This window comes from Barbus barbus, assembly GCF_936440315.1.
Source record: "Barbus barbus genome assembly, chromosome: 27".
Lineage (NCBI taxonomy): Eukaryota > Metazoa > Chordata > Actinopteri > Cypriniformes > Cyprinidae > Barbus > Barbus barbus.
Window position 1 is genome coordinate 23,690,779 of NC_136755.1, and position 14,162 is coordinate 23,704,940.

Sequence of the window (14,162 nt, forward strand, 5' to 3'; positions counted from 1 at the left end):
CTTTTCCTTGTCTTGTTTTATGTTTTGTTTTGATTTAGTTTGTCTTTTTGTTTTGCCTAATATTTTTTGTTTTGTCTTCTCTCATTTTATTTGGTCCTAGTTTGTTTTATTTTGCGTCATTTTACTTGTTAGGCTTTTTTCTTTTTCTTTTTTGCCACCCCTATTAAAAATATTGACTTGAATTATAATGCGTAATCTTATGCACTAATTATATATTTGTGTGTTGGTTTGAAGCTCCAGTCGCCATTAATTATAAATAAAGGGAAAATATAGCCATCAGACTCGTCAGTATTTCTCCTTTTGTACTCCATAAACACTGTACATATTTGGAACATCATAATGTTGAGTAAATTATTATTGAATCTTCATTTTTGGATGAACTATTTCTTTAGTCTCAAACTGTTTTGTGTCCACAAGAGGGTGGTGATGAATTTCCCTTTTGGGGACAGCTGTTATTCCTTTAGAAAGCCAGAGATTCAAGTAATTGTTGTATTCAGACAGATTGCATTCCTCCCGGCTATGTTTGTCCCTAGTTGGTGATATTGGATGACAAAAAATAAGGAAGATATCTTTGAAAGATCACCATGGCTACTTGTGAGCTCATCTGTCCTTGTGTGTTTTAAGGTTCTTATTTGTGTCCTGGACTGCCGTTTTGAGGTTGCCAAATGGATTGTGTCACCTCTGTTGGATTAGTGTGTGTCCCTGTGTGTAGTTCCGGCTCCATATGGTCATGGATTTACTGGTCATGCTGCCCATTGCCAGAGATTCAGGGGTACACGCTTGCATTTCCTTATGAGTCATCAATGGATAAAGCATGCACAGGCACAATTGCACTCGCTTGTACTAACTTCACATGTATTCTGGTATTAACATGCATCTCACAAATAAGAATGCACACACATATCCCTGTAATTTTAATAGTCTGGAGTTACAGTACCGGTACAGTACATTCATGCAATATTCATGTTTCTCTTATGCATTTCAGCATACTGATTATACACACACAGTGGAGTGCATCTAAACTGTGCAGTCAATCACAGCAGCCTTACATTTATATAGTTGTCTACAGACTGTAGGCATATAATATTAATGTGCTGGGGAAAACATGCTATGCAGTTAAGCAGAGCATAGGTTTACCATTTTGCTACATTTGTGTTTGCCTTAATATCACACTACTGTTCAAAAGTCTGGGACAATGTTTTTGAAAAAAGTCTCTTATGCTCGCCAAGGTTACATTTTCATAAAATACAATTTTAGAATATTACTATATTTTAAAATAACTGTTTTCGATTTTAATATATTTTACTATGTAATTTATTCCCGTGATGTGAAGTTGAATATTCAGCAGTCTTCTGTGTCACATGATCCTTCAGAAATCGTTCTAATTTGCTGATTTGGTGCTCAAGAAGCATTATTATTAGTAGTAGTAGTATTTTCAAACTTGAAAAGTTGAAAATATATATAAAATAGAAATCTTTTGTGACATCATAAATGTCATTACTGTCAATTTTAGTTATCTGAATGGATCCTTGGTGAATAATAATTTTTAAATCACGTCTTAAAACTATTTTTTTTTTTAGATTAGCCTATCCTGAGTGATTTTAGTTATGTTATTGGGCATTGATTTTTCGTATTATTGTTTGTGTTGTTGTTGTTGTTTCTCTGTTTAATTATGTATTTTATTATTGTAAGGTATTTTATTATTGTAAGGTGTCCTTGAGTGTCTTGAAAGGTGCCCACAAATAAAATGAATTATTATTATTATTATTAATAGTATTAATTAATAAAAAAAAAAATAAAAAAAATTAATGAATGAACGAACCCAAACGTTTAAACAGTAGTGTATATTTGGCTCAAACTTACAGTAAGATTTCACCCAAAAATGAAATGATTATTTTTGTCACCCTCGTGTCATTCCCAGCCTCTATGACTTTTTTTTCTATAAAACACAGATGTTTTGCAGAATGCCCAAACTGCTCTCTTTCCATGTAATTAATGTACATGTGACCGTCTGTGCTCAAATCTCATTTATGTTTTGCACATTCATTCTTGCTAGTATGACAGTCATATATTTCATGTTCCATACAAGAAAGCTATACAGGTCAGAAATAAAATGAGAGATAATAAACCATTATTTAAAACTTGCTACTCATGGCCCATCTTTTGCAGTTCACATACAGTACGAGCATTTTGATTTTTTTTAGACATGCAGTTAGTAGACTACTTTTAAAAAATATATGATTCTCAGCATCACTTGCTTGATCACTCCAGTAAACAACCTGGTATTAAGTGAGCATGTGATGTTTGTTTGTCAAGTATAAGGTGCCTCAGTGTGTCCGTGTTTCACTGAGCTCTTTGTATGAGATGTTGGAATGCATCTGGCAAGGAGTCAGCCATGTATTCAATATCTAAAATGTGATTTTTGCTCAAATCCAGGAGTTTCAGTTTGTTCACATTTCAGCTCAGGATTCTACTGCAATGTATGCGACAATTTGTAAAGCTGAAAGTAACTATTTATAATCATTAGATTTGTATTGGTGTGTCAGCACCAAGTTTTAGTGAGCAGTGACTTTCCTTTTTCTTGTCCTATAATGAGCTCTCACACACGAAAAGATGCTGACAGTCACTCAACCTGTGCTGTCATGTTAGGAAACCTGCCTCGGTCTCCTGGGTTTCCGCCTGTCAGCTTTCTTACTGCAGAAAGCCCTCAAGGGATCTACCTTATGCCTTAATGGGTTGTTATTTCCAAGCCTCCTTGTTATGATGACTGTGTGTGTGTGCGTGTGTGTGTTTATGTGTAGGTGTTAGAGGATGTATCGTAAGCTTAGGGTTGGGCCGTATTCAGTGTGATGTGGCGAGGGCTACCACTGATTGAGCTGTTTCTCACTCAAACTTCATCCCAACAGGATTCAGATGATGTCCATCGAAGGCACAGCACCCCCGGCCATGGCCACGGGCCCCCTCGGCCAGCCAGAGTGGTGTCATCCACCTCCGAGGAAGAAGAGGCGCTTACGGAAAAGTTCCTTAAAATGAACTGTAAATACATCACAGATGGCAAGGTAAGCTCAAGGGAGAGAGTTTTCTGTGTAAAAAACAACAATCTGTTAGTTAGATACACAGATTTTCACTTGTCTGGAAATGAAGTAATTTTTCCCATCTACTGGGATGTTGCGATGAGGGTTTTTGTGGCAAAACTTGTGAAATGAAAATATTTATAAGATATATATACATACAAACACTGCCATTCAAAAGTTTGAAGGAAGGAAGAATTATTTTTTAAGAATTTATTACTTTTATTTAGTACAGACACATTAAATTGAGACTCTTATAAGACTTTTATATTGTTACAATAAATATACAAACAACTTTATATGCATTGAAGAATCCTGAAAAAATGTTTGTCATAAATATATAGAAATATATAAAATATAAAGCAGCCGTTTTAAACTTCGATAGCATTGATAAATTAAAGTTTTTTAAATATTGTCACGGGGTGAGGGATCACACGACAAGGATTGCTTGATAAATGCCCCGGAGGGTGGATTTTATTTTAAAGGAGGGAAGTGCAAAAAGGGGGAAAAATCCACGTGGGTGCTCCGGTGCTGTGAGTGCTCTCTTCCTTCTTTCCCGGTGCAGTGAGTCCGTGCTGTGCTCCAGTGGGGCTGCTCGGTCACACGCTGCTGTCTGTGGGAGAAATGAGAGGGCGAGTTAATGTTTGGTCTCAGGGAGAAGTCTCCTCATGTGGCTTATGTAGCCGCTGCGTAATAAGCTGCAGCTGTGAACGATCAGCCTGTGATGAGGACGGGCAGGTGTTCCTCGCTTGTTTCCAGGGTGATGCTGATGAAGCTACGAGACGCTCGTCACAATATATTACAATAGACAGCTACTTTAAATTGTAATAAGATTTAGCAATATTGCTGTTTTTACTGTGTTTTGGTGAACATATATTTGTAGTTTATGTATTATATTTATTATGTGTTATTATATTCAAATATTGTTTATTTCTGCTCTAGCTTGGCATTGTGTTCTGCAAATTTCTAAAGTAACTAAAGTTAATAATGTTGCTAAATTATTAAATGTAAATATTTCACCTTATTTTCAGAGTTGTGTGTGGATTATATGGTACTTGTTATATTTGGATGAATAAAAATGATGACTACAAAGTCTAAACACATTTTCATTTATTGATTTTTTTATACAATATTTGAGCAATTTCTCCTGTAGACCACAATTCCATGCTGATCTTTTATTGTAGCATCACTGATTTTAGATTTTCCACCAAACAACACAAGAAAAGCAAAACCAAAAGCTTGGCTGGTTGCATTTCATGATCTCTTCCTGCCTAAGTGGGCGTTTTGAGGCCAGAATAATCAATATGCAATAACAAGAACAATATGTTCCATCTTTGCTGTGATAATCAAGTCTGGCCATGGAAGAGTAGTGTAGGTCCACCAATGTTTCATTCTGTTCTCTGTCTTTTAGGGAATAGTCAGTGGTGTTCTTTTGGTCACCCCAAACAACATCATGTTTGACCCTCATAAGTCAGACCGGCTGGTGCAGGAGCGAGGATGTGAGGAGTACGGGATCATGTGCCCGCTGGAGGAGGTGCAGTCTGCAGCCATGTGCAGGGAAATCACTGACATCAGGGTCCGAGACCTTGTGCCACCGTAAGTTGCTTGAGAGATAGTTCAACCAAAAATTTAATTTGTCTTTTGCTCACCCTAAAACTGGTCTCAACCAAAAAGAATCAAATATTTTGAAGAATGTTGGTAACCAAACAGTTAGTTCCCATTGTCTTTCATAGTATGAAAAATCAAATACTATGGAAGTCAATGTGGACCAGAAACTTTTTGGTTCGAATATCTTAACACTGGAAATGCTTGACTTTTTAAATGACACATGATTCATATTCATTTTTTTTGTCAACCCAGAGATCTAGAGCTAGAGCCTTCTGTACCTGAGGTGAGCCATCTCAAGAGGGCACCTCGTCTCAACGCAGCCGATGCAGCACACCGAATCCGTGAGACGGGCAACGACAGTGCCAGTACGGCCCCTCGTAGCACAGAAGCGTCTCTGTCTGAAGACGTTTTTACCGAGTCAGAACTTTCTCCAGTCCGTGATGATGCCCTCGCAACATCTTCTGACGAGCTGCAGCAGATAAAGTCCTCCGGTGCGTCTTCTGAATCGGTGCAAACCATCAACCAGGCCGCCACAGCCACCGAAGAACCCTCAATGGTCGACAAAAAGGATGTAAAAGAAGCTGTACAAAATGCAGAAACTGAGGGAAGAGGATGGAGGGATAGTGGTATCGAGCAGAGTCTGAATACTGCAGATTTATCCAGTGAGGTTGTGTCTGAGAACGTAACGAGGGACCAGCCTGTGGATGAGGCCAAATCACGCACCACATCTGAGTCGCTTTGTTCGGACACTGTAGCTGTTGAGGATTTTGCAAAAGCCTCTGATACACAGAAGAGCATAGAAGCTCAGACTATGCAATCAACCAGTGAAATGAAGGAAGGAGAGCAAGGGATGTCCAATGACTTCACACCAGCTAATGAGATTGGAGCAGATGAGGGACAGAGTACAGAGGAAGGTTAGCACACTTGTTAACGTCAGCACGAAATTAAATTGGACCCTTTTTGCTTTGTTTACAAGCTTATTGCCTCAGATTTATTAGTTCACATTATCCTTCCCAAAAAGTTCTTTGCATTCTGTGGTCAAAACATGCACGTGTATATTTTTAGAGATGCATATATACAGTAGTCAACATTTGAAGTGGATCAAAAAAGTTGAGAAAAAAAAGACAAGAACGCATTTTGGTTTTAGGACAACTTTGATGAAAGGTTTTGATCCGCTTCAAATGTTGACTAGTGTATATAAATATATACATGTGCATGTTTTGATGACAGAATAACTTTTTTGGGGAAGATAATGTAAACTAATAGAAAAAAGTGCATTTAAATTTTTCTTTTTTTAAATTACATTTATTCGTCTTTATGTATATAAAACTGGTGCCAAAAGAATATATATATATATATATATATATATATATATATATATATATATGGGTCCCAGCATCCTACCTTTTCTTTATAATATGTCATTTCACTCTAAACTGAAAATAAAAAATGCAAGTAAAATGGGTTTCATGTTGACTTTAAGCTTATTTCTCAATGTATTTCTCTTGCCCAAGGGTATTGCTTATATAAAAGATATCCAATCCTTGATGACATAACAGATTGTACAAATATATTGAGGTGTCAGCCTACATATGATCCTGTTGTATCACTGCTGCAGTCTAATAAGGATGAGGCCCTAAAATAAACTGAAAGATACATTTTCAGTTAGTCATGCTGGATTGGCTGTAGATCCACAGATTTAATTTGCTCTGTTTATGTATTTCTCTGCAGCACACTAACAGCATCAGCTCACTCAATATGACAGCTTATTAAGCATGTGTTGCATCCAGCATCCATAAATATACTCCGATATAGATTAGTAAAAATAGAATGCAAGATTCAGGTTTTAATTTAACATGCTGAGATAACTGTGAAAAACAGGTGCTTTGTGCTGTTTGTTTCCTGTCCCAGTTGTGCCGGGGCCCAAAGGCAAGCAGAAGTCCAAGTTGCACAAGTTCCTGTGCCTGCGGGTTGGCAGGGCCATGCGGAAGACTTTTGTTTCCCATGCCAGTGCCTCCATGCAGCAGTACGCCCAAAGAGACAGGAAGCACGAGTACTGGTTCGTTGTTCCTTCTGAGAGGTCAGTGCTATTCCCAGTTTGGCTGAACTCCACTTTAAATGTCAGCTTCCTGTACTGCTAAAATGGAATTGTTTACTGATCCACTGCTCCAGACCCAGGTGTAGTATGTTCTTTACCTTGAGATGTGCAGTGTAGTGAATTTGTACTTTATTAGTGATTCTGGCCAAGATTATAGACTATACTAAAGGTTAGGGATTTTAACAAATATATTTGGCACAATGTGTCATGTATGTTTGTTCTCTGGACATAAATGATGTGTAATGATTCATAAAATGCTGCTGTTTATAGATGTATTAACTTGCACAGAAAATCAGCATATGTGAATGATTTCTGAAGGATCATGTGACACTGAAGACTGGAGTAATGATGCTGAAAATTCAGCTTTGCATCACAGGAATAAATTACATTTCTTTCATGTATTTAAATAGAAAGATGTTATTTTAAATGGTAATAATATTTAACAATATATAAAATATTTTTGTAAATGCAGCGTTGGTGAGCATAAGACACTTTCAAAAACAATTTAAAAAAAAATATTTACCAACCCTAAACTTTTAAACATAAGTGTAATTTTTATAAAATATATATAAAAAAACATTTTAATAAATGTTTATTTTAATTATTTTTATATTTAGTTTTTATAGATTTTTTAGTTTTGCCTTCATATTTTTTCCTGCTGTCTCTGATACTAATTATTACATTTGTTTGTTTTTGCTGTTTTACTTGACCTCTTTTATGATTGGCTAAGCTGTATACATGTGACGTCAAACATGAGCAAGCAATTTTTGCAGCTGGGGTTTCAATAAATGATCTTTGTGGCCTGGGCAGGGAGCTCTAGTTTGTTAAAGTGTTTCCACAGCACAACTGTATATCGAAGATAATTTGATTTCTCATTATATGACTCTTTTAAGAGTACAGCAGGTGTGTACTGAGGGTTAGTTTGGGCTCAAAATGTTTGTGTAAACATTTACCTACATAAATCTGCTGGGTTATCCTATGTTTATCCTTAGTCTCAATTTGGAATGAGATCAGTCTGGTGCCACTAGAAATGACTGTGACTAATTGCCTGACCTACTAATCTGAATGTTCAAAAGCAAAGCCTTATGTAATCCGTCACAGAATCTGTTACTTCTGTATAATACAGCTATTCAGCCACAGTCAGACAGATTAAGAGAGATTTGCATGCTCCATATGTGCATTTTCATCTCCAGACTGAATTATGCATGGATCAGTGTTTTTTCCCAACTGTCCTTGGAGCTATAAATCAACATAATTAGCTAAAACTACATTATCTCTAACAGGTGACAGTCTATAATGTGATTCCATATTTATGAACATGGCAGATCATTTAAAATCGAATAGGACTTCTGAAAAATCACTTTGTACTGCATAAAACTGTGTGATGTGTGAAAAAGCATAATTTCACCCTTTGACTGCTATTTAGTCTGCTGACATCTCCGCTCCTCGAGTTATGATGTTTACATACAGTAACTTGTTTTTGTATTCCTGATTTTAAGTGTGTATTTGAGAGATCAGTAGTTCACAAATGGTTTATGACCTCCATCTGGACCTATTAAGCTCACACAAACCGAGTCTGCATTCGTGTCAGAGTGGCATCCATGCAAAAGAAGTGTCATTATGTATCAAAGATGTGGCTATGGGAAGGGCAGCACAGATAACTGCTCTACTGTTGTCTGACCCAGTTTGGTGGCCAGTCGCATGATCCTTATGAGCATTGACAATGGTCCATTTTGTCATTTCTGAACCGCAAAAGAACATCAACAATGTTAGCTGGTTCTCGCCTATGTGCGTACTTCTCATAGCCTGTGAGCTGTAAGCTGTGCCTCATATCCCCTGGAGTCGCCTGGATCGCATCCAAATCTCTCCATGACCTGGTCATCGTATGTGTATATGCATCCTAGCTTGTGCCTGTCTATATGTGTGTGCGTTTATGTTATCTTTGTAATTGATCGCTCAACATCAGTGCTATCTGCCACCAAGCCTACAGGACAAGGTTTCATCACTGTCAACATGCTGTAATCACCTATACGATGCTGTTGACATAGACCATTATAAATTGAACAGAGCAATCTAGGAAAGTGGTATATCAGACTATGGACATGCATTGGGGTTGATATAGATATAGACAGTCAGTATAGACCTGGAGCCTATTTTAAGTATGTAATTGTTATGCAAATAAATTAGTATTATAATGAATGCCATAGGTACTGGCTATCCACACAGAGTTCCTACACTTTCTGACCAATGAAAAGCTATATAAATTTATATTGACTGTAGACATACATACTATAGAAATGTCTTTGACTTCCATAAATGTTTTTATTATTATTATCTTGATTACAAGAATCCTGTTTACAAATGTACCTTTTTTTATTATAATTTAGATAAAACCTAAATGATAAAATTTTAAAAGAATTCAATTCCATTATATGAAACCTACTCAAAGCAACAGAATATTTAGCAGAAAAAAAGAAGACGACTTTTTGTCCAACAGGACATTAATGAATTATACAGATTTTAATGGATTTTTTTTGGTGGAATTTATGGAAAACCTGGAAACATCAAGGAGTTTGAAAATTCAATTTAAAATTTCAACTAAAATCGTAATTTCGTTTAAATTATAAAATTTAAATTATGATATCTAGGCCTGGAAATGTTATGGAAATAATGAAATATCAGTTTAAATTAAATCAATTAAAAATAGTTATTCTAGTAATCACTAATTTGAAGGAATTTCAAGTATGAGAACCCTTAATTTTGCAGAATACAACCAGTGACATTTATTAGCGCCAATATTTTTCATTACAGAATGAATTCAGAAATTCTTATTTGATATTTTTTAAAGGAAAAAAAGAAAAGCATACCATAACAAAGTAAAACATATTAAAGAATTTTTAATTACAATAAATCAGTTTTTTGTTTTGACATTGACATTGATGCACAGTATTTAATGGACAACTAGAAACATCTCATTAGAAAGTAGTAGGATGCCAACGTGAATGAAGAACTGTCCTTGAGGAGGTTCCGTTTGGCTTGGCCTTGTGTTACTTCTTAAGAGTGAACCTTGGCCATTTTTGTGTGTGTGTTTCCTGTAGGTCAGACCACCTGTATGCGTTCTTTGTCCAGTGGACCCCTGATGTGTATGGAGAAGGGTTCGGCGGACTGACACGGGAGCCTGGGTTTGTAGTGGTTAAAAAGAACCAGGATGCTGAAAGCGGGGAGCACGACAAACCAGTACCTGATATCACATTCAAGGACTGGGAGGTATGAACAACAACTGCTGAAGTCTTGACCTGATTTTCAAAAAAATACCAGTTAAGCCTAAAAACTAAATGCAGAGTATATATTATGCATTAGATGATGTTTAAATTTAATTGACTATTTTGATGATTTGTAATGTGTGTTTATTTGATTGTCATAAATATTAATACTTATGTTAATTCATGCATGTGTTTTTAATTTAAATGTTGTGTTGCTTTGATGCTGACGTCTTTGTTGCAATTGTGTTGTCATGTGTTGTCATGAATATGCTTACATGATGTTTATGTTCTCTCCTGAACACACGAGCCTGTTATTCACAGCAGCACTGGAGTGTGTGTGTGTGTGTGTGTGTGTGTGCGTGTGTTTCTTTCAGAGTTCATGTCCTCTTCAGCAGCTTCAACCATGTTTATGCACTATACTAATATTTAAGTATGAATGCATGCTTGTTCCTGTTGCCAGTCATTGTCAATGTCCATGTTATGTCTTGTTGCAATGTTTTATGTTCATAACGACATCTTTTCCCTTCAAAGGATGTGCTGAACTGGTATGTAACGTCTTTTCATTGTAATGCGTGTTTGACTTGGCTGTTACTGTTTTGAGTGTACATCTGCAAATGGACACAATCATTTCATCATCCCTCTTAAACCACTTACGAACTCCAGTGAGCAAGACTATCTGACTGATAAATGTAGATGATGCTTTTTATTGTTTTATAGTCAAGGCATAATTACTGTAAACGCTCAATGTAGAAGATAAAGAAAATATGATGGTTAATTGACCAATAGTTTAATCTCCTTGAGATCCAGCAATTAATTTTTGTCTGTTTGTGTACATTTATATCCTGGTAGAAGACACCAGTGACCAATATTATAATGACAAACAATATTAATGCTATAATGACGAAATACTGTTAAGATAAAATATTCATATAATTTTTTAGCATTAACAATACATTTCATACGTACGAAAAAGTGTCAAATATGTCATTTGAAAAATGCAAACCCTTTTTTTTTATTTTTAGCATTTCTATTGGTATTTGAACCTTTCTATTTGTTTATTTTATTTATTGTTATGTTTATTTTATTGTATTATTTTGCTGACTTTCAGAAGGATATTTTCTAGGTTGTATAAATGTGCATTTTTATTTAAACTGTCTTCCAGATAACTATTTGTCTTATAAAATATGATTTTTTTCTTTTTTTAGCTATTTGTGTTTTAAAATATTTCCAGTTCTATATTAGTTTGTTTATTACTATTATTTTATTTATATTTTGCTGTATCTCAGGAGGATACTTTCTAGGCAATATAAATGTGCATGTTTATTTATAACATCTTCCACATAGCAATTTGACTTCTTGTAAAATATGACTCGGCCCTGTGCAGCCTCTTATCTGGGCTGTCCAGAGGGAAGGCCACATGAGTTCATGCTTTTCTGTTGCCCTGCCATCCCATTGGTCCCCTCTGGGATATAAACAGCACAAAGCCTCTAGTTCACTTCTAAGAGTGTCTGTACCTCCGTGGATACTTAATATCGGATATACACCAGCATATCTCAGGGCTTTCTGCAGAAGTGATGTTTTTCTCCAGAAGAATTAAGGAGGGATGTCATCTGACGCCCAAATACAGCTTTGGCCTGGTAAAAAAAAACACTTGCCCTATGGTTGTAATGTTTGTGTTTGGCTGAGCGACTTGTGCTCGAGTGCACTTGTCATGCACACTGAATAGTGTGGTTATGCATGCAAGCAGCTGTTGCTTTCTTGACTTGATGTAATTTAGACATGATGGCAAAGTAAAGTCTGCAGACACATGTTTTTGCAGTAGCCTAGCATACTTATATTAAGTAAGTATTTCCTCACGCGCATAACGCAGCTCTGGTTTTACGATAGATTTATCAAAACGCAACAGCCACAGCGTCGTCGGTAGTTTTTTAACATGGAAAACAACGCATCAGAATGTTCCCTTATTAAAAGTTTTGCTTGGTAGCGTTTAAACAGTTAAACGAGTGGAAATGAAATGAAACAGAACGCATGGTTCCCACTGCGCTCCTGCGTCTAGCTGTTTTGAACGCAAGTGTATTTTTAACTCGACACCGCTCTTATGGCACGAAACGCTGTAAACGGCAAGACGGAATTTCTTCTTTCGTCTTTGAGCAGCACCGCACGATAGCGTTTATTTTTCTCCTGTTGCGATTATAAGATGCCGCCTCCATCATAAAAAGCTCTTTAAAGAAAACTGTGCTTGGTTGTTTTTATGGTGAAATCTGCAAGTGCATATTAAGAGCATTAGCAGTGTGCATAGATTGCATATAGGCATGCTTTCTGCATTTAGGAGTTAAATCCAATGGCATTACTAGGGATGGGCTTTTTAATATGTGAGCATGGGCAAATGAACTCTATAAGTAAGAGGGGCAAGGAGTTCTGGGTAATGTGTTTTTCATTACCACATATGTATCAAAATATTCAGTTACAGGAAAAAATGTGTGGCTATCGATTATAGATGATTTCTGATGTTGCACTGCTTTTGTGTTAATAGTCAATTCACATTGACAGCTGCATATTTTTTGTGCTATTATTTAAAATGTAGCCTAATATTTTGTAATTGTACATTATAGTAAAAATATCAGATTAAAAAATATACAAGTAAGCAACATGTTTGCAACTCATCAAATTAACCAGTTTTTTCTTTTGTATATCTGCTTAATATAAGAAATGATAATTTATGGATTTTTTATAGTGCACATCTATTTATGTATTTGATCAAAAATACAGTAAAAACAGTAATTGTGAAATTTTATTACAATCTGTTCTTGACTTTCTGTTTTATGATCAAATAAACGGAGACTTCTTTAAAAAAAACATTGATAACTTAATTATTCCTTGATTTAGACAGCCATAGCTACAAATGTTCAATGCCTCAGCTTGGAAAATGCTGTTTTATGTTGTTTGGAGACATGACATGCTGCTAAGCAGCTGGTCAGGGGAAGTTGTTGCAGAAGACGTGTGATCTGTCTTTGAGACAGTGCTGTTTGATCTCGTCAGGTGAATCCTGTTAGATTAAGCTGATTCATGGCACATGAGACCCAGCCTGAGTCTGACTGCAGTTCTGATGCAGCTGTCTGTGGAAACACACGGGTCAAGTGGTATTTAAAGTGCTTTCGCCAGTCATTTAGTTCTTATTTAATGCAGTTTTTATTTTGGTCTTCTCATTTAGGTTGTGCAAAAAAAAAAGTACTAACATGTCCCTTCCTCCATCTCCAAGTTTGTGAGTTTAAGCTGCAGAGGAACATGCCAGATAACTTCTCTCCCTTTACATACCAATTTTTGGATGTCAGGCAGATTCTCATGCAACACCACTATTCTGTCTGTGCATTAGGTAGTTTCTGTGACCGAGTACTACCGGCGGATAGATGCGCTAAACAGTGAGGACCTGCGCTCGCTCTGCAAACGTCTTCAGGTGCCGCACTCTCAGCTCCACACGAGAACCATCACGAAGGCCACGGCATATCTGCTGATCACTTCAACTTTAAACTCAACAATTTGGATACTGTATGAAAATCAAACCAAATCTGATAGGGTTTCACAAATTGAAAAAAAAAGACTCTTCTAAATCAGAATGCATGATGGCTTTATTACAGCATTTGTTCCCCTTGATCAGCAGATTGCACTGGTCTTTATGTGGAGTGTGGAATAATAAAACTGGCCCTGAGTTGAGATACAGCCGTTTTTATATGAAATGACACTTAAAGGCTGATAGAATTTCTGCAATAATACTGAAACTGGATATCTGTCAACTGGCATTTCCATCTGGATGACAGAATGGCTTTTAGATGGCTTGAATAAGAGGAAGCAATAAATGAAGCATAGTAATTAGTCTCATGCTGTCCCCCAGAGACCTTTCCAGAAGAGTTTGATCAAGTATCTAAAAGTAGTTGCATTTGACTGCAGTGCTTGTTCTGACTTACTCTTCAGACAGCAATCATCACACTCTTTAAAGTCAGCATGATATTACAATTATCCTTATTTGTTTTATTAATACACTTACCTGGTCTTACTGTGCCTGATTCTTTACTGCATGGTATTCCAATTTATTTTATTTTTTTTACTACTTCATCAAAATTTCAT

At 36.3% G+C, this 14,162-nt stretch overlaps 1 protein-coding gene across 2 annotated transcripts in view; it reads left to right on the forward strand.

Annotated features, from left to right (window-relative positions):
- oxr1b (oxidation resistance 1b) overlaps nucleotides 1-14,162 on the forward strand; it is a 54,618-nt gene that overhangs the window by 36,645 nt on the left and 3,811 nt on the right. The window contains exons 7-12 of one of the 2 annotated variants that reach the window (XM_079380359.1): nucleotides 2,907-3,059; nucleotides 4,483-4,667; nucleotides 4,932-5,593; nucleotides 6,591-6,759; nucleotides 9,876-10,044; nucleotides 13,414-13,494. In XM_079380359.1, the coding sequence (XP_079236485.1) occupies nucleotides 2,907-3,059; nucleotides 4,483-4,667; nucleotides 4,932-5,593; nucleotides 6,591-6,759; nucleotides 9,876-10,044; nucleotides 13,414-13,494 (1,419 nt within the window). Of the gene's footprint in view, nucleotides 1-2,906; nucleotides 3,060-4,482; nucleotides 4,668-4,931; nucleotides 5,594-6,590; nucleotides 6,760-9,875; nucleotides 10,045-11,472; nucleotides 11,678-13,413; nucleotides 13,495-14,162 lie in introns of those variants that run through there. The other variant, XM_079380360.1, reaches the window with a different exon arrangement.